This window comes from Scylla paramamosain, chromosome 26 (genome assembly GCF_035594125.1).
Source record: "Scylla paramamosain isolate STU-SP2022 chromosome 26, ASM3559412v1, whole genome shotgun sequence".
Classification (NCBI taxonomy): Eukaryota; Metazoa; Arthropoda; class Malacostraca; order Decapoda; family Portunidae; genus Scylla; species Scylla paramamosain.
In genome coordinates this window covers 8,335,001-8,354,054 of record NC_087176.1, presented here as the reverse complement: position 1 = coordinate 8,354,054, position 19,054 = coordinate 8,335,001, and the positions used below count along the sequence as shown (strand labels likewise).

General features: G+C 42.4%; 2 protein-coding genes across 2 annotated transcripts in view; one reads left to right on the top strand and one right to left on the bottom strand.

Moving 5' to 3' along the window:
- Positions 1-12,089, bottom strand: part of LOC135113512 (uncharacterized) — a 30,780-nt gene extending 18,691 nt beyond the window's left edge. Inside the window, exons 1-12 of the mRNA XM_064028751.1 lie at positions 11,440-12,089; positions 10,633-10,835; positions 8,413-8,602; positions 7,853-7,984; positions 6,706-6,830; positions 6,208-6,264; positions 5,591-5,704; positions 4,807-4,963; positions 2,851-3,008; positions 1,907-2,084; positions 1,541-1,614; positions 42-193 (exon numbers count right to left, since the gene is read on the bottom strand). Of these exons, the coding sequence (XP_063884821.1) occupies positions 42-193; positions 1,541-1,614; positions 1,907-2,084; positions 2,851-3,008; positions 4,807-4,963; positions 5,591-5,704; positions 6,208-6,264; positions 6,706-6,830; positions 7,853-7,984; positions 8,413-8,602; positions 10,633-10,835; positions 11,440-11,581 (1,682 nt within the window). The 5' untranslated portion in view covers positions 11,582-12,089. The remainder of the gene's footprint in view (positions 1-41; positions 194-1,540; positions 1,615-1,906; positions 2,085-2,850; positions 3,009-4,806; positions 4,964-5,590; positions 5,705-6,207; positions 6,265-6,705; positions 6,831-7,852; positions 7,985-8,412; positions 8,603-10,632; positions 10,836-11,439) is intronic.
- A 4,359-nt stretch (positions 12,090-16,448) lies between these two features.
- Positions 16,449-19,054, top strand: part of LOC135113683 (phosphatidylinositol 4-kinase beta-like) — an 83,541-nt gene continuing 80,935 nt past the window's right edge. The window contains exon 1 of the mRNA XM_064029151.1: positions 16,449-16,540. The gene's annotated coding sequence lies outside the window, so the exon portion shown is untranslated. The remainder of the gene's footprint in view (positions 16,541-19,054) is intronic.

The window sequence follows — 19,054 nt, the reverse complement described above, 5'->3', positions numbered from 1 at the left end:
GTCCTAATAGTTAAATATCGCACTGAAATATTTAACGTTACCTGAGTCTATGATCCACTACTGCGAAAGGATCATCGTCTGGACCCATCTTGCAGGAGCCGGCGAGGTGGTAGCTTGTCGTGGCCATGTGCTTCACGTAACAGGCCCAGTAGGCGTCTGAGAACAGGGGCTCCTGCTCACACCCCGGCAGGACCTGAGGGAGAGAAGGAGACGTGAGGGGAAGACTGAACAGTAAAGATAGAGGGTCTGTATATATTACTGTCATGGTTGCTGTAGGTTGACGTGAACAAATTGCTTGTATGGAAAGGCAGGGAAAAGAATGAAAGAAGTTTTTTTTTTTTCTCTCTCTCTATGTGCTACAAAACTGCTTGCATGGGAAAAGGGAAAAAAAATGAGAGAAGAGGTTAATTTTGTCTTTCTATGGTACGTACAAAACTATGCATGAAAAAAAAAAAAAGAGAGAGAGAAAAAAAAAAAGAGACGTGAGGGGAAGACTGAACAGTAAAGATAGAGGCTCTGTATATAGAGGCTCTGTATATATTACTGTCATGGTTGCTGTTTGTTGACGTGTGAAGCAATGTGAACAGATTGCTTGTATGGAAACGCTGGGAAAATTGGAAGTCTCTCTCCCTCCCTCCCTCCCTCTCTCTCTCTCTCTCTCTCTCTCTCTCTCTCTCTCTCTCTCTCTCTCTCTCTCTCTCTCTCTCTCTCTCTCCCTCTCTCTCTCTCTCTCTGTGCTTCAAAACTGCTTGCATGGAAAAGGGAAAAGGGAAAAAAATGAGAAGATGTTAATTTTGTCTTTCTATGCTACGTACAAAACTGCAAGCATGGAAGTAGAGAGAGAGAGAGAGAGAGAGAGAGAGAGAGAGAGAGAGAGAGAGAGAAAAGGGAAGAGAGATTAATTTTGCCTTTTCTATGCCACGTGCAAAACCGCTTACATGAAAACAGAGGCAAAAAAATAAAAGAACACGGGTTAATTTTGTGTTTCCATACTACAAAAAAAAAAAATCAAAGGCTGCACCACAAAAGCACATATCTAAAAAAAAAAGTCTGAAAAGTCTCGTAGCAATGAATAAGTTAAACCACTGCGAGCATAAGGACTATTTTCAAAGGTCACAAAGATGATCAGCGGAATTTTCAAGTGTATTTTTACCAGTGACGACGCAGCGCACTTGTTAATCTATTACTGAAATCGCAAAGTACATTTAAGATAAGTTGCTAAAATATTTGAGGATTTAGTATAGAAATGTGGAGACAAGAAGAGGAGGAAGGTGTGTGTGCGTGTTTGCGTTTGTAATAATCATCAGACAACAATAATAAATGGTGATAATAATGACAAACGGGGGAGAGAGAGAGAGAGAGAGATGAAAATGGACGAAAATGCAGAAGAAATTTTAAGCTTAAACAAAAATAGTGACGGTAATAGTAATAATGAAAGGTACAAACATAACGTGTGTGTGTGTGTGTGTGTGTGTGTGTGTGTGTGTGTGTGTGTGTGTGTGTGTGTGTGTGTGTGTGTGTGTGTGTGCATCTTCCTTACCTGAGTATTGAAGACGGCATCAAAGTTTTCTCTCATGATCGTAGTGTTGCCAACCGCCAGCACAAACTTGATGCCTGGAAACCAAGGAAGAAAATACGCACTGTTACCATGCACGTGCAGGCGGCGACTCTTCAGCACTTACCTTACCTGCAGGAGTCACATTAGCAGCATTCAAACACAAAGGATTAAGTTTTGTTGCTCGTACAGGTGTCATCCTTTCATCAACATTCAAACACAAGGGATGTTTAGTTATTCATGCAGGTGTTACACGAGTATTACCAACATTTCAACAACAAAAAATATCAAGTGTAGTTATTCATACATATGTCATACTACCAATATTCGAATAGTTATTAGCTCCATTACCTTTAATCAATAAGCGCAGGTCATCGGGGTGACTCAGGTAGTTGGGGTCAACGAGCGGCGGGGATTGGTAGTGGCCTGAGCTGAGCCGCACTGTGCCGCGACTCCTGGGCCGCAGCACCTCGGGGTAGGCGGTGTAGCCCTCTAGACCCATGAGCTCTGAGAAGTACGGCTCGAACACCTACGGAGAGGGAACAAGGACAGGTTATCTCGAGTAGCAAACAGATGATACTATTTTCTGAAACATTTCGCCGCGTCTCCGCTACGTTCAAAAGGCTCCATATTTGAGGGTACCCATTTTTAAGGGTGTTTTTATGGTTCAAGTGATAGATTAACAAGATTACTACATTATTAGCAGAAGAAACCGGTCTAATCTTCTTTGTGGCCTTTGAAAATAGTCGTGGTGAGAGAGCAAAACGTTTCAGAACACTGGGCGTAGCCACATCACAGACACGCGGTGGAGAAGGTGGCAAGAATAAATTTACATATATAACAGCACCAAAAATAGTTGTGCGCATACATTCATAAACACCAAGAAGGAAGAGGGAGTGTAACATAAGCAAGCACAATTTCTGAAGAGCAGCAAAGATAAATGGACAAGTAAATTAGTATAGATAGAAAGGGTGAATGAAAACACATTACAGGAACAGCCACGAGCTTTCTAAATATAGCACTGATCAATCGTAGATAACATACCACACTCCCCCGCACCGTGCCTAGGCCCATACCCTGAAACACTCCTGCGCCGTATCTTCACTACATTCAAAAGGCTCTACTTGAAGGTATACAAGTCTTTTAGAGTGTTCCTATGGTTGCACTGACAGACTAACAGGATTTCTACATTAATGACAGGAGAAACACTCTTGAGAATCTTCCTAATCATCTCTGTAGCCTTGAAAATTGTGGTGAGATAGCAAAGCGATTCTGAATACACTTTATTTACGCACCTCTTTCTTGTAACCCGCCACGTGCGCCATCTCCCAGCCGTGGTCCAAGGCGAGGGTCAAGGAGGAGAAGGTGTGCTGCAGGTCAGGCCACTGCGGCTCATCTCCTTCTGACTCTGTCCACGCGCACACTTCCACTCCAAATGCGGTGGCGAGGGGACCTGTGATTCATTGACAGATAAAAGAAGATCGTGCGGACATAAATCAATGAAAACTCCACAACCCTGGGAAAGCCAATAATGTTTTTTTCCCAATACCAGAAGTTATTTTGAATTTAATTAACTTCAAACTTCTATTCCCTTGAGGTTCTTCTTCTGGTCTAGTTTGCAGTAAATTAACATCCCTCGGAAAAGTAAATGTTAGTCCCTTTACATTATAGTACTAAAAAAAAAAAAAAAAAACACTGTTCACTGTTACTGGTGGTTCCTATTTTGACCGAAGCTTCCCAAGGCCACAGTAAACTCCCAACACACAAACTGGTAGAGAGAAGATTGTGTAGGGAAGTTATTCGTGTACCAACTAACGTCTCATTATGTTCGTTTTCTAAAGATTTCCCTTTTATTTATTCAAGAAGAACAACTGTCAATACTCCCATCATTACACTGAACCAACCTCTTATATTTCCTTCAGATTCTTCTAGTCTTTCAGAAGAGCAACTATTAACCCTCTATTAGATTACAAATCCCATTAAATCTTCCCTAACAACAACATTTCAAAGGAATTTTCACCCACAATCTTTCTTTGACATTCCATCAACTAACTTTCTAAGGAGGCTGGAAAAGGAACAAGCGGTAACCCTTTCATTAGAAGTTACGTTACGCTAAACCAACCAATACTTACATCTCTTTATGATTCTCCTCGCAGCATCTCTTACCTGTCATCTTATTAAAGGGACTGCCATGTGGAGGCCTGATGGCTTCTTGCAGCTTCCCCTGTGCTCTTATGTTCTCACTGTACACACTATCAATTCCTCCCCTAACTTTCACTACTCCCTGCAGGGTTACTCCAAAGCATTCCTTAGCGCAACCCACCTTAATCTTATCCTGGCTTTCCCTTTTGCCTTCCTAAACCTCCTACCTTATATTAGAAAGTGTAGTTTATCACATGCAGCCTCGTAAGGACTAACACCTCTACGGCTATTTGTTCTTCCTTTGTGTTCTGTTATGTTCCCGTTTCCTCTTAACCCTTTCACCGCGATAAGCAACAAGTCGCTACAATAAAACAATCCTAAAAGCGAGACTTTCCAGTGTCTAGCCAGTATAATGTTTACAAATGGGTGTACGAGTAAAAAGAAATGTTTCAGAGAGACTCGTAATAAAGAATAGCAGTGAATGGTTTAAGCGCTTTCCTCTCTCTCGTCAGGGCTACTTCAAGACACCACAGAGAAGAACAGTCTTATTTTCATGTATGCCTTTTCCAGTGATGATGCAGAATCCTTGTTAAACTCCCACTAGTGTCACGGAAACATCCTTCATAGCCTCGATAACTTTCATTAAAGCCTACTAAAAACCTCGGTAACTTCTACTACAGCCTGTCCAACGAAACCTTAATAACTTCCAGTAAAACATGTTAAAAGCCTTGATAATTTCCACTACAGCCTGTTAAAAGAAACTTCAGTAACTTCCATTACAGCCTGTTAAAAAAAGACTCAATAACTTCCACTACAGCCTGTTCAAAGAAGCCTCAATAACTTCCACAACAGCCTGTTCAAAGAAACCTCAAATAACCTCCAATAAAACATGTTAAAAGCCTTGATAACTTCCACTACAGCCTGTCACAAGAAACTCCAGTAACTTCCACTACGGCCTGTTCAAAAATCCTCAACAACTTCTACTAAAACATGCTAAAAACCACGATAACTTCCACTTAAACCCGCTAGAAAGAACCCTCGACAACTTCCACAACACCGAAACATGTCAGGAAATTAACCGCACCCGCCCCTCCCCGCTGCCGCCTCACCTCGCTTCTTGATAAGGTAATCCTTGATGGTCTTCAGGCTGAGCAGCGAGGAGAAGGAGACAGAGGTGCCGGGCCGCGTAGTCCAGGTGAGGCCAGACACCGTCACGTGGTCATGCAGGTTGGCGCCCACTCCAGGCAGGTGAACCAATGTGGGTATCTGTGTGTTGAATGTTGTTGTTGTTGTTGTTATCGTTAGTGGTAGTGTTGTTATCGTCGTCATTGTTGTTATTGTCATGATGACTGTTAGCTGCTACTACTACTACTACTACTACTGCTACTACTACTACTACCGTTATCTCACCATCATTATTTTCACTACATTTGATTCTTACATTATGGCTTACTTTTCATTGCAATTTATGTGTATTTTTCGTGAAGTGATCAGTTGTATATATATATTAGCATTATTCTTATAACAATGAACGAGGAAAACTTACAACCCGCAGTACACAATTCACCTCACTCACTGCACCAGACGCAAACCATTAGCCAGAAAAGGAGGATAGCGGGCAACCAGTAACCACACCAACAAAGAGAAAGCACCCAGTAACCACACGCCACAGATATTACATGTAAACTACACTATTAATTAAGTACAGATTCCCACAAGCCCTCTAATTAACTACATAACTTCCTCCCATTCCTTTCATTACGGTACTACAAGATCCTGTCCCCCTCTCTCACCCTCTCACCCTCCTATTATCCCAGCCTGCAACTTTCTCCACTATCCTCCCCGTGCCCGTCTCTCCCATCACCTTTCTTTGTCCTTGCCGATGAAACTTACTCTGTGGTAGTGCAGGTGGTGAGCGGGGCCAATGCCAGACAACATGAGGAGTTTAGGTGACCCGATAGCTCCCGCGGACAAGACCACCTCATGCCGCACGCCGACCATGTACAGCTGTGGAGGTGAAGGTGTTTGGGTGTTTGGGTGTTCGGGTTTGTCTGCAGCTGCGTTTTCTCTCTACTCCTGACAGACTGAGTTCTTAAAGTATTTTTATCCTGACAGACGTACGAGCTAAGTAAAAAAAAATTATTCTTACTCTTAGTTTGTGAAGTAAATATTTTGATTTTGGCAGATTTGGTTCGTTAAGTAAACATTTTCGTCCTGGCAGATGTACGAACTAGTAAACAATTTGGCCCTGGCAGATTTGGTTCGTTAAGTGAATATTTTGATTCTGACACTTAGTTTGTTCAGTAAATATTTTTATTTTGGCAGATTTGGTTTGTTAAGTAAACATTTTGATTCTGACAGAATTAGCTCATTGAACCAAGCATTACAAGTTAATCAGGATTGCTTAGAGAGAGAGAGAGAGAGAGAGAGAGAGAGAGAGAGAGAGAGAGAGAGAGAGAGAGAGAGAGAGAGAGAGAGAGAGAGAGTGAGTGAGAGAGAGTGAGTATTACCGAGCCGCCGTGGTCGTAGATAACACCAAGCACGTTCTTCTCATCGTCAAGCAACACCTGGCGAAGGAAAGCACGTTACAAGTTAACCACAGCAGCACCACAACACTAAGGTAATAAGTAACACGTGAGATTACAAACACACACAAACATAAATCCATAGAAACCCAAAACCAAGACAATAACTAAATAACTTGTCTTAATAAGCTCACAGAAACACAACAGTAAGATAATAATTAACATGCATACCCTTATAACTCCACGGAAACCAAATAATACCAACGATATTGACAAAAAAAAAGTCACTAATTCAAAAGATGAGGAAATGAAACAGTCCCCGCTCCTATTTCCACTAAGATAATTCATTCACACACCATTATAACTCCATAGAAGCCAAATAATGCCAAAAACACCAACAAAATAAATAAAAAAAATAGTCGCTCTATACAGCAGAAAGAAATAGAACAGTACCCGCTCTTTCCAGCATCCGTTTTCTCTCACCTTAGTCGCCAGCGCGTTGGTGAGCACATGCAGACCTGGGTACGCCTCAGCAGCGGGCCGGATGTATGCCTCGGCGGTGGAGGAGCGGCGTCCATCCCTCGTGGTGATATCCGGCACACTAAACCCTAATTGTGAAGTGTGAGGCGTTAATACAGGGATAGGGAATATTGTTGAGGTATGGATGAAGGAAGGAAAAAGGAGAGGTAAAGACGATGAAGAGGGAATGATTATCGAGGTGTTATCAGAGGAAAAGGTTAAGATACATATTGAATTAGTAAGGAAAGGAGAGGGAGTGACTGGTAAAAGGGTGAGTGAAGGAGAGAAAGGGGAGATAAAGCTTGAATTAGTAAAGAAAGGCGAGGAAGGAATGGAAAGGTTAAAAAATGAATAAGAGAGAGAGAGAGAGAGAGAGAGAGAGAGAGAGAGAGAGAGAGAGAGAGAGAGAGAGAGTAATTCTATACAATTTGAACCGTGAACAGCCGGATTTACACAGCTTGGTAGAACTGAAACCGATAAAAAGAAAAAAAAAACAACGATATAATAAGACAATGAATAATAACGAGATTAACAAGCAGCAATACACTTAAACGTTACTAATACAAGAAATACCTTTGACTGATACACTTATGGGGTTAGGAACGGTGACAGGAAGGGACAAGAGGAGCATAAGGGGAGAGGAGCATATGAGGAGGGAATGTAAAATGTGTTAATGAAGACTGACGCGGCAATATGCTTAGGAGAGGAACAGACGTTAGATAGACAGACAGACAGACAGATAGACAGATACACAGACAGGGAGTTAGGTAGGTAGACTGACAGATAGATAGAGATACTGATAGATAGATGGATAGACAGGTAGATAGATAGATTGATGGATATACAGACAGACAGGCAGATAGATAGATAGATAGACTGATAGATAGATTGATTGGTAGATATATTGATTAACTGACAGATAGATATACTGAGAGACAGACAGATAGATAAATAAGCAGATACATAGATAAACTGAGATAGATAAATAGATAGATAGAGAGAGAGACAGATAGATTGACAGACTGGTAGATAAAATAGATAGACAAATTACATAGACATATTCATACCATTAAATTGATGAAGAAACAAAACGACACTTCCCTCCACTCACCAATCTGCTCTTCACTGTTGGGGTCAGTCACGTTGTAGCCAAGGTCATGACCGGCCCTTAGAATGCCTCCAGCCACCAGGGACAGTGTTTGTATGTCCTCCACAGCCACCGGTCCTCCCCTGCCTCTGTAAGCTGTCAATGAGAAGCAGAAGTAGGCTACTATTAGGCTCCATATTGTGAAAACACTTCTGCGCAACATCACTACTTTCAAAAGGTTCTGTAGTTGGTTACATAGATTTTTAAATGTGTTTTTTACGGTTCTAGTGACAGATTGATTTTTTTTTTTAGATTTTTCAGATTCGTTTTTTTTTTTTTTTATTTATTCATTTATTCTCTTTTTAAACTAGCGAAAAGATGTCCCAGGGTGTTTAGTAATTAAGAAAAGATAATAGGTACGTAGCAAATAGCAGTGAAAGAGTTAAGAATGCTAGAAGTTAAGAGCAAGAAAATGTAGAAATCTTGTCAATCTCCCGCAAGAAACGTAAAAACATCCTTAAAAACCAGTATAGCTTGAATTAGAGCGGGATGTCTCCATTAGAGAGTTTAAAGCCACGACTTACGTGAATGGACGTGACGGACACCTCTGTAGTCCTCGGCTTTCTTGAAGTACTCCAGGACGTCACTGTAACCCCACCCTGGATTGCCTAACGCCTCCCAGTTGTCGAAGTCCCGCCTGTTGCCTCGCACGTGCAAGAGCCAGTTGATGGTGGAGGTGCCGCCCAGGGCACGCCCGGCGGAGATCTTGAGGGACTGTAAGGAAAGGTGGTTAATTCAAATTGTTGAGTGCTGTCTTACTGGTACACCCTCTCGTTAACTACCTAACTGCGTCTTGCTTGTTGCAGCGCCAGGGGATGTTTGTTGTTGTTCTAATTTCATAGTAGTATCGTTAGTCTTAATTCTTTTTCTTTAAGCCAGTTTTTTTTTTTTTTTTACGTAATCATCTGCGATTTTCTAGTTCATTTTTGTATTACAGTCTTCTAAGTACTTTTTGTGGCCAGTAAAGACATAATTAGCCTCTATTTCTCTCTCTCTCTCTCTCTCTCTCTCTCTCTCTCTCTCTCTCTCTCTCTCTCTCTCTCTTGTATGTCTAATATACAGTTAGCGCGGACCGTAGTGCAAACTTTTTGAGTTTGCACTACGATCCGCGTTTTGGGGAACCATATGATTCTGTGTAACCAAAATCAAGCCGGGAGAAAGTGACTAACCAGCATCCTTCCCCAACACTCCTACCCGCCGCGCGTCACGTTTCTCGGTCTCAGTGTGTTACTGGCCAGCGGAGAGTTCGTTTTTCCTGGCTTTGTCTCAGAATTTCTTTAGCTTTTACCATTATTTTTGCTGTCCTTTTGGGCGTGCTATGCTCTTTGCATGATGCCTGGAAACCGTACAAAGCATGATGATGTCGTGAGAGTTGTTGAACTCCACAAAGTAGGTAAAAATAATCGAGAAATAGCCCATTTAGTTGGATTGACAGAATCAACTGTGTCCAGACTCCTTAATAAATGGCGTGTGGGTGGCAAGGGTGATTTTGTGCCCACCCACAAACATGCTGGGGGCAAGGCCCTTGCTATATCTCCAAAGGCTTTAAGGCTTGTAAAGCGTCAATTGGACCTCCAACCTTCTATTACTGCAAAGGAATTGAAGGAAAAGAACCCTAAACTTCTTGGAGGAGTCTCTATTAGGACAATTCAAGAAAATATTCAGAAGCGCTTAAATTACTCGAAAGTTAAAGCACGTGTTAAGCCCTTGGTCACTGCCCGACAAAGGGCTCGACGCGTCAAATTTGCCAAAGAATACAAAGACTGGGACATTACAGCCTGGAGAATGGTACTTTGGACTGATGAGGCGATCTTTTGTATCAGCGAGAGCAAGGGAAAGAAGGTGTGGAAGTCTCCTGCTGCGTCAGCATGTGACCCACGCCTGACGGTGACAAGTGTTAAACACCCACCCTATCTCATGGTTTGGGGTGCCTTTGGCTATGGTGGTTTGGGAAACCTTGCAATACTCCCTAAGGGCCAGACTGTCAACTCAGAGCGCTATATTAAACTTCTGCAGGAGAATTTGGGAGAGTGTTTTGCAAAAACCGGATGTGAGATCCTGCAGCAGGACGGCGCCCCTTGCCACACCTCTAAGGCGGCAAAAAAATGGCTCAATGATTGTGAAGTTGAGTATATAAGGGATTGGCCTGGTCAGTCACCCGATATTTCCCCCATTGAAAACTTGTGGGGCATCATGAAGGCACGCCTTCGTCAGGAGGACACATCAACTATTCCTAAGCTTGAATTAGCCATTCAGAAGGTTTGGGATGAAATACCTGCTTCCCACTGTCAGAATTTGGCCGATTCAGTCCCAAACAGACTTAAACAGGTCATTAAGGCCAAGGGCTTCCCGATCCCCAAGTACTTTTGAAGTGTAGGTTTTTATTTTATTTTTTGGATTTTTTTAATAAATGAAATTGAGTTTTTTCTGAAGTTTGCACTACGGTCCGCGCTAACTGTACATACATTTTTAGCATCTCTGAATACAATAAATAAATAAATAAATAAATAAATAAATCAGCAAAAAAAAAAAAGCTTAAAAAATCTCATGTTTACCAAGCAAAGGCGGTTGATAATTAAGAACATGACATATGGTATTAAAAAAAGACAGTTCATTATCCTTACCTTAACTCCATAATCATAATACTACAACTCATCTTGAACTATGATAATTTAAACCCACACCAGCACATCCTGAAACACTCTTAAGCCTGTTTTCCTTCCGTGAACAATAACAACACTCACGTTTTCGTCAAAGGCATCAAGTCCATGTCTCTGAGGAACAGTCTCGTAGCTCCAGTCAGCATCAGTGTAGCCGAGCAGGATGGGAGCGAGCCCTGGCACCGTGCTGGGGTAGGGCGGGGTGTCTCCAGCCTCCAACAGCAGCACCTGCCATCCCGTCTCCGCCAACCGCGCCGCCACTACCCCGCCCGCTGACCCAGATCCCACTGCGCCCACAGACAGGAAATGGTTAGACTTGTGAGTGTTGTGAGTACGTTCTATGTTTTGTGTCGTCCTTGTGAGGTAATTGTTAAGTCGATGATGTGGTTAAGTGATTTACTTCTGCTATCTGGCACGTGTTTCAAGAGTCTCTGATCACTCTGGGGCATTTCTTCTCGTTGCACAGTCATCTCCAGAGATTATACTGGCTAGAAATTGCAAAATCTATTCTTTTTCGTTCTTTTCTTTCTTGCAGGTGCTTATAAACGTCGCATACATTGTTTTTAGTATTGTGAATTGTTACATACCGCAGTGAAAGGGTTAATATATATGTATGTATGTATGCACGTATGCATGTATGTGTATAATTATCTATCTATGTATGTATCGCATTATTATAAGTGATTTACTTTTCTTTCTTCTTATGGAATAAATTTAAGGACAAAGAAGTGTGTGCAAAAGGTATTAGTCTATCTATCTATCTCATTATTGATAATTTCCAGCATCTGCAAGGGAAAAGATTTACAGCTAACAGGTAAAAGAAACCCGCCCTTTGAATAACTTCCCTTCCTAATCTTGCACACAGCACAGCCACGCATGCGCGGAACTCACCCACTATAAAGTCATACTCGCTCAGGACGGTGGAGGGATAGATGTCGTAGTCGTGTTTCCCAGCGTCCTTCAAGAAGATGATTGCCGCCACGCGAACCAACACCCATATGAAGGCCTTCGTGAGGAGCTTCTGCACGCCCATGCTGCCCCTGTGAGAAAGTGTTGGTTATCTAGTGCAGCGAGAGATTCAGTGAGGAAGTGTTGGTTATCTGGTGCAGCGAAAGGCAGATTCATGCAGATTTTTCCCGTTTTCTTTATGTAAGAGGATTCATTTCTCGCCTGAAGAAATAGTTAGGTTGAAAAATTTAGGTTCAAAAAAGAGATAGGAAGGAATTGGTTCTCAGACAAAGTGGAAGATGAACGGAACGGACTCAATAATCAAATTGTTAGTGCTGAGTCATTAGGGAGCTTTAAGAGAAGATCGGATATATTTACGAATAGGGATGATAGTGGAAATAGGTAGGTATATTTCATGCAGGGACTGCCACGTGTAGGCCTGGTGGCTTCTTGCAGCTTCCCTTATTTCTTGTGTTCTTATGAAATTCTGGTTCGTGAACGTGACTTTACAGAACATTTCGTTATATATTAAAACTATACATAAAAAAAAAATGCTCTCAGGTAAAGATTAATCAGGAAACAGTTAACTAAACGATGCTCTATTCAGAAATGACATGCATCACCACTAAGGACAATATTCAGAAACGCTCATGCTCTCTCACCACGACTTTTTTTCACAGGCCACAAAGATTAAGCGGGTTCTCAAGAGTGTTTCTCATGTTAACAATGAATAAATTTTGTTAACCTGTCACTAGAATCGTAAAAATACCCTTAAAATAATAATAATAAAAAAAAATGTCACTTCAACTACAGCCTTTTAAATGTAGTGGAAGTGCAGTGCCTACGTGTTTCAGAACAGCCCCAACACTCGCCTTCCACACACATACGCACGCACACACAGGCAAGCAACACTCAACACGCTCCAGTAACTATCGAGTCCACGTGTTTCCGCCCCGAGCAAGATCTCTCGCTGACTGACCTCGAGGACTGGCCACTGTGATCTACCGTCCTGCTTATCGTCAGGGAGTGGGAGTGGTTTCGGGGAGGGGGGGAGGGGGAAGCGGATTTGCGAAGAGTCACGCCCCACTCAGCAGACATCACCTTCTTCCTTTTCTCCCTCCCAGCCCACAGAAAACGGAAGCAGCAGATGCCACGTGTCATCCTGTTGCGCTTTATTCAGTCTAGTTGATGTTATTAGTGTTATTGTTAGCACTAATATATAAATTTTCTGGTCGTGGTAAAAACACACCATACATGAACAAAACGCTATATTTACAATGCTGAATACAAATACACAAGTGACAGAAAGCTATACAAGACTACATACTGTGCTCTCCGCCGTCCCCTCTGCCAGACACCGCCGCCAGACTCCCAGGGGTCCAACAAGGTCATTACCATCATCTCTAAGGGGATTAGCTGAACCCCGGAAGCCCTGAAGTATCCACGTGCGAGGCCCTTTCATCCCCAATTTGTTTTCCCTAATGACCTCTGACTTATCTCCTGACACGCCCATAGTACTATTCCTGTATCCACGCCCGTCTGCCAGTCATCACACACACCCATCCCCGCCCGTACTGTCACCCATATCCGCCCACTGGCATTCTCACTTCTGTCACCCCGGCTAGCCTACGCCCGTCTGTCTGCTCTCATGCCCGCCCTTTGAATAACTTCCCTACAATTACACCTACAATTACTCATAACTGTCCATACGCATGTTCCCTTCTGACAGCCCAGCCACCCACGCCTCTTATCATGGCACTCTCGCTGTGGATTCACTAAAGAGTTACAAAGCTAAGGGCGAATCTCTCTCTCTCTCTCTCTCTCTCTCTCTCTCTCTCTCTCTCTCTCTCTCTCTCTCTCTCTCTCTCTCTCTCTCTCTCTCTCTCGTTCATACGCAAAATAACTCATCTTTCTTTCCTCACTCTTTCTCTCTCTGTCAGTGAAGCTAGAATGTTCTGGCATACGAGAACAGCTGCTTCACTGGATTAATTCATTTTTGTCTATACGCAAGCAACGGGAAGCACTTGACGTCAATTTATATCTGCCACTGTAACTTCTGCGGTACCTCAGCAGTTGCAGCACCATCCTGAGCCCCCTTCTCTTCTTTTCTTATGTTAATGATCTCCCACTGTCACTTTCCTCTACTAACAGACTTTTTTGTAGATGACACCTTAGTTTACAGACCAATTATAGGTAAGAATGACTACCTTCGACTACAATACTGTCTAGCTGCACTTGAGAACTGGGCAGATGACACTTTGACCAGACAAATACCATCACATCTGATCGACCGTACTGGCAAACCCATTTTATTCATGTACACGCTCCACAACACTATTCTTGACACTGTTTCTTCACACAAGTACCTGGGCGTCCATCTCTCAGCGGACATGAGGTGGAACACGCATGTGAGCATCATCAGGGCCAAGACCAACAGGACCATGGGGTTCCTGCGCAGGAATCTTAGCATGTGTAACGTAAACATCGAAATCCTTGAGTATTGCGGCGCCGTCAGGGACCCACACACTCACACCAACATTAATTAATTAGAGTACATGCTAAATAAGCGTGATTACAGACACACTACACCTGTCACCTTGCTTAAACAACAATTAAAACGTGACACTTTGGAAACAAGAGGATTAATACACAGAAAACAGATGTTATACAAGATCACAAACAGGCTAATTAACACTATATAGGACAGTTACTTACTCTTTTCAACATGTTCCACCAGAGGCAGCCACAACGTTAAATACCACACCTAGCAAACAAACATTGATATATAAAAATCTTCATTCTTTCCCCGCAGCATCCAAGAGTTTAATCATCTCCCATCTCTTATAGTTAAATTAATAACCCCATTCTTCATACTTTAAGCAGTACGATCACCCATCACTGTCTTCCTAATCCTAATCCTAACCCATATCCTTCCCTATTGCCTAATCCTAACCCACACCCTTATCCTGAACCTGATCCTGACCCTTCCCTATCCTCATAAATCCTCCTCACAACCCCCCATGCTATGCTGCCCGAAAACAGCCCATTTATGGGACTTATTACCGAGATACTGATAAAAAAAAATAGTAAACGCACATTTATTTTCGTTTTCTGTTCTATATATAGAGAGAGGATGGATTTTTTTAGGAGTGTCTAATATAAATAATCTAGCTCGGAAAAAGTCACTTTTCCCCAATTTCTTCACTGCAGTGGTGTTTTTTTTTTTTTTTTAATGTAGGAAGGACACTGGCCAAGGGCAACAAAAATCCAATAAAGAAATATGCCCACTAAAATGCCAGTCCAATAAAAGGGTCAAAGCAGTGATCAAAAATTGATGAATAAGTGTCTTGAAACCTCCCTCTTGAAGGAATTCAAGTCATAGGAAGGTGGAAATACAGAAGCAGGCAGGGAGTTCCAGATTTTACCAGAGAAAGGGATGAATGATTGAGAATACTGGTTAACTCTTGCGTTAGAGAGGTGGACAGAATAGGGGTGAGAGAAAGAAGAAAGTCTTGTGCAGCAAGGCCGCGGAAGGAGGGGAGGCATGCAGTTAGCAAGATCAGAAGAACAGTTAGCATGAAAATAGCGGTAAAAGGCAGCTAGATATGCAACAGAGATGTGAAGTTTCCAGTTCAGATTATAAGTAAAGGACAGACCGAGGATGTTCAGTGTAGAAGAGGGGGACAGTTGAGTGTCATTGAAGAAGAGGGGATAGTTGTCTGGAAGGTTGTGTCGAGCTGATAGATGGAGCAATCGAGTTTTTGAGGCATTGAACAATACCAAGTTTGCTCTGCCCCAATCAGAATTTTTTTTAAAGATCAGAAGTCAAGCGTTCTGTGGCTTCCCTGCGTGATATGTTTACCTCCTGAAGGGTTGGACGTCTATGAAAAGACGTGGAAAAGTGCAGGGTGGTATCATCAGCATGGGAGTGGATAGGACAAGAAGTTTGGTTTAGAAGATCATTAATGAATAATAAGAAGAGAGTGGGTGACAGGACAGAACCCTGAGCAACACCACTGTTAATAGATTTAGGAGAAGAACAGTGACCGTCTACCACAGCAGCAATAGAACGGTCAGAAAGGAAACTTGAGATGAAGTTACAGAGAGAAGGATAGAAACCGTAGGAGGGTAGTTTGGAAATCAAAGCTTTGTGCCGGACTCTATCAAAAGCTTTTGATATGTCCAAGGCAACAGCAAAAGTTTCACCAAAATCTCTAAAAGAGGATGACCAAGACTCAGTAAGGAAAGCCAGAAGATCACCAGTAGAGCGGCCTTGACGGAACCCATACTGGCGATCAGATAGAAGGTTGTGAAGTGATTGATGTTTAAGAATCTTCCTGTTGAGGATAGATTCAAAAACTTTAGATAGGCAGGTTATTACCTCTTCATAACGCAAAAAAAAACTATTCACAGATTTCCTCTTTCATTGTACAGATGGTGATTCAGTGTGTGTGTGTGTGTGTGTGTGTGTGTGTGTGTGTGTGTGTTGCATATCGGTCCCTGTAGCTCCCCAGCATCTTGTTGATATTAACACTATCATTCATTAAAAAATTATGCTGTCCTTCTAAATAAAAAGTAATTATTCGGTATTCAGCTTACTCTGTTTCGGAGTGTAATCGATACCGAATTATTCGGTTTGCGGAAAGTACTCGGTTTGCCTATCGAGGCAATGGTAATATATAGCAGATGCTGTTTGATTTTATAACACGCACACTCTTTTCATTTATTCTTATTTAAGTTCTCTAAATTAACAAAAGCAAAAAATGCACCATAATACTAGCTAGAAAAGATAAATACACCAAAACAGTCACTAATATATAGCAAATTTTAATAACATGCAGATCTTTTTTATCTATTTTGATTTAAGCTAAACAAATTATTAAAAATAAAAAAATAACCTACAACACAAACTATAAGGGAGAAATGTCACAAACTAGACAATAATATATAGCAGATGCTGATTGATTTTCCCAGATGGCGCCAGTGTTGTTGTTGTTGTTGTTGTTATTGTTGTGGCGCCGCCCTCTGCCCGCTGCTCATGGTGGTGAGTACAGCCCAAACCTGGCTACTGTGGGCGGGGATGGGCGGCATGGGCGTGCAGGAACGGGGCAGCACGGGCGTGGCAGTAATGACGCCCCTAGACCGTCACCTCTTGGAGTGACACCCGTACCCCCCCTGTCACCCTCCCCCCGCCCCCCTTTGTAGCATCTTATGTACTTTATTTATTTATTTATTTTTAAGCGTGTTTGTGTCAAGAGGTCAAGTTAACACAAAGGTCAGTCGCTGTATGCCTTGTAATGTCCGTGGCACCTTCACCTCGCCCACTTCCTACACCCCTATGTTGACCCCTGCTGTGTTTACATTGTTTACTGGGAGGCTGTTTTACGTGGGGATAGGGGGGGGTGAGGGGGGTGGAGTGTGCATGTTAAATTTCCTGTCAAGTTAAATTAGGAGGTCTTATTTTTGTATGGGTTATGTATGGCAAGTATGATGTTTACGATGTGTACTGGGGACAGGGGAGGGTGTGCCTGGGGGGGTGTTGTCTGGGGCCTGGGCTGTTTGTTTTGGGTTTTTTTCAAGGCGTGTGACGGGTATGGAAGATCTTGGGCAAGGTCTGTCGAGATAATTGTAGACTTGGCTTGAGAAATGTGAAAAATATGGTGAACTGTTTTGACAAGTGTTCTGTGGCTATAAACTCCTCTCTCTCTCTCTCTCTCTCTCTCTCTCTCTCTCTCTCTCTCTCTCTCTCTCTCTCTAATGCTACCTGTTTTCACTGTCACTTGGCTCAAGTTTTTTTTCTAAGCTGAGGAAAAGTTCAGGATAAAATGGTTTCCTAAGCTTTACCGTAAGACAAGGTGCACAGGTGGCTTGCTTGTCGTAGTTGTATCATGTGTGCAGTGCAGGTGTGTCCAGGGGGAAAAGATACACGATTTAAATGACGACTGTGTTTATAAGACGATACTGGTTGCTGTACAGAGAGGCTGGGTGAACTAGGCTAGCTTGACCTCTGCCCGCACAGCCGCCAGTTAGCCACGTCCAGGTGTCGCGTCACAGCGTCAGGTCGTGCAGTGATTGGGTGAGGGTGGATGCTGTGCTGGTTGTGTTCAAACTGGTAACAAAAACGTGATGTAGGGTGATGTAATGCACGGGGGGTCACACACAGGTCACATCCCTTTGAAAGTAATTAAATGTGTGTTTGTGTGTTTGTGTGTGTGCTGAGTGAACAAAAGACAGTAATGATAAGAAGACTGTGAAGTATCATGTATAACTGTAATTTGTGCTTATTTGCGACACAAGAAGGTAACACATCAACATCAAGCTAAGCCCTCAGCCACTTGGAAGCACAGGTGGGGGCACTACCAACAGGTGGAAGAGAATACTGCCAAAGCCAATCAGAGGCAGAAGAACATGATGGCCAATCACAAGATGCCCACAGCCACGACATCAGAACAGCACACACACTGGCCAATCACAAGGCCCACACTAGTTATGATGTCAAAACAGCAAATCACAGGCCAGAAAGAAACTCTACATCACTGGAAGGCGTCAAACAGAGAAATTGGCGTACTTTGCCATAAAAATAGGAAAAATTCACAATAACAGCACTGGCAACACACAGCACACAGCCATAGACAGCAGGGAAGATGACAGGCAACAGGAACAGCCATACACAGACCAGTAGAATAAGCTGACTGGCGGCTGCGGAATCCAAAGGTGTCGTGAGAAGCAGATGGAAACAGCAGCATGGCAGTCAGCATTTAGCAGGTCAGGAACAGCAGGAGAAGCAGCTTTATAGAGGCCCAAAAAGCAGCATAACAGCAGTAAAGGGGTCACTGGGGTAGCAGGATGGACTTGTGATAAACCTGCATGTCTAATATTCAGTGAAGTTTGTAAAGTTTATAAGTAGAGGTATTGTAAGGCAAGGTCCAGTGAAGGTGTTAGTGTGAGTCTGTGTTGTGTTGAGTACCTGAGCTTTGTGTGTCTTATTTGTTTGTTTGTTTGTTTGTTTTGTGCTTTCAGTGATGGATGGTGGAGTTTATTTGTTTGTTTGTTTGTTTGTTTTATTACTTATTGGTTTGTTTGTGCTTTATTTTTGTGTTGTTCATTTGTGTGTTTTGTTTCGTTTGTGTTTCTTGCTTGTTTGTTTATTTATCTACCATATTTATTTGTGTTGTTTACTTTTATTGATTTTTATTCTATGTACTTATTTATCAACTATTTTTTTTTTTTTTTTTTTTTTCATAATTGTAGACTTTTGTTGCATCAGGCTTTCTCCGTGCATGTTACTCATTACTCTCGGCTTGGGTTGTGTCTGTGTCAAGTGAAGCTTAGTTGGTAACGCAAGGCTGCAGAAATTGTGACCTGGTTATGAATAAATTACATTACCTAACTGGGATTTGCTAAGTATGATTCTCTCTCTCTCTCTCTCTCTCTCTCTCTCTCTCTCTCTCTCTCTCTCTCTCTCTCTCTCTCTCTCTCTCTCTCTCTCTCTCTCTCTCTCTCTCTCTCTCTCTCTCTCTCAGGTTCATTGGCTTCAGTTCTGATATTGATCACTGAT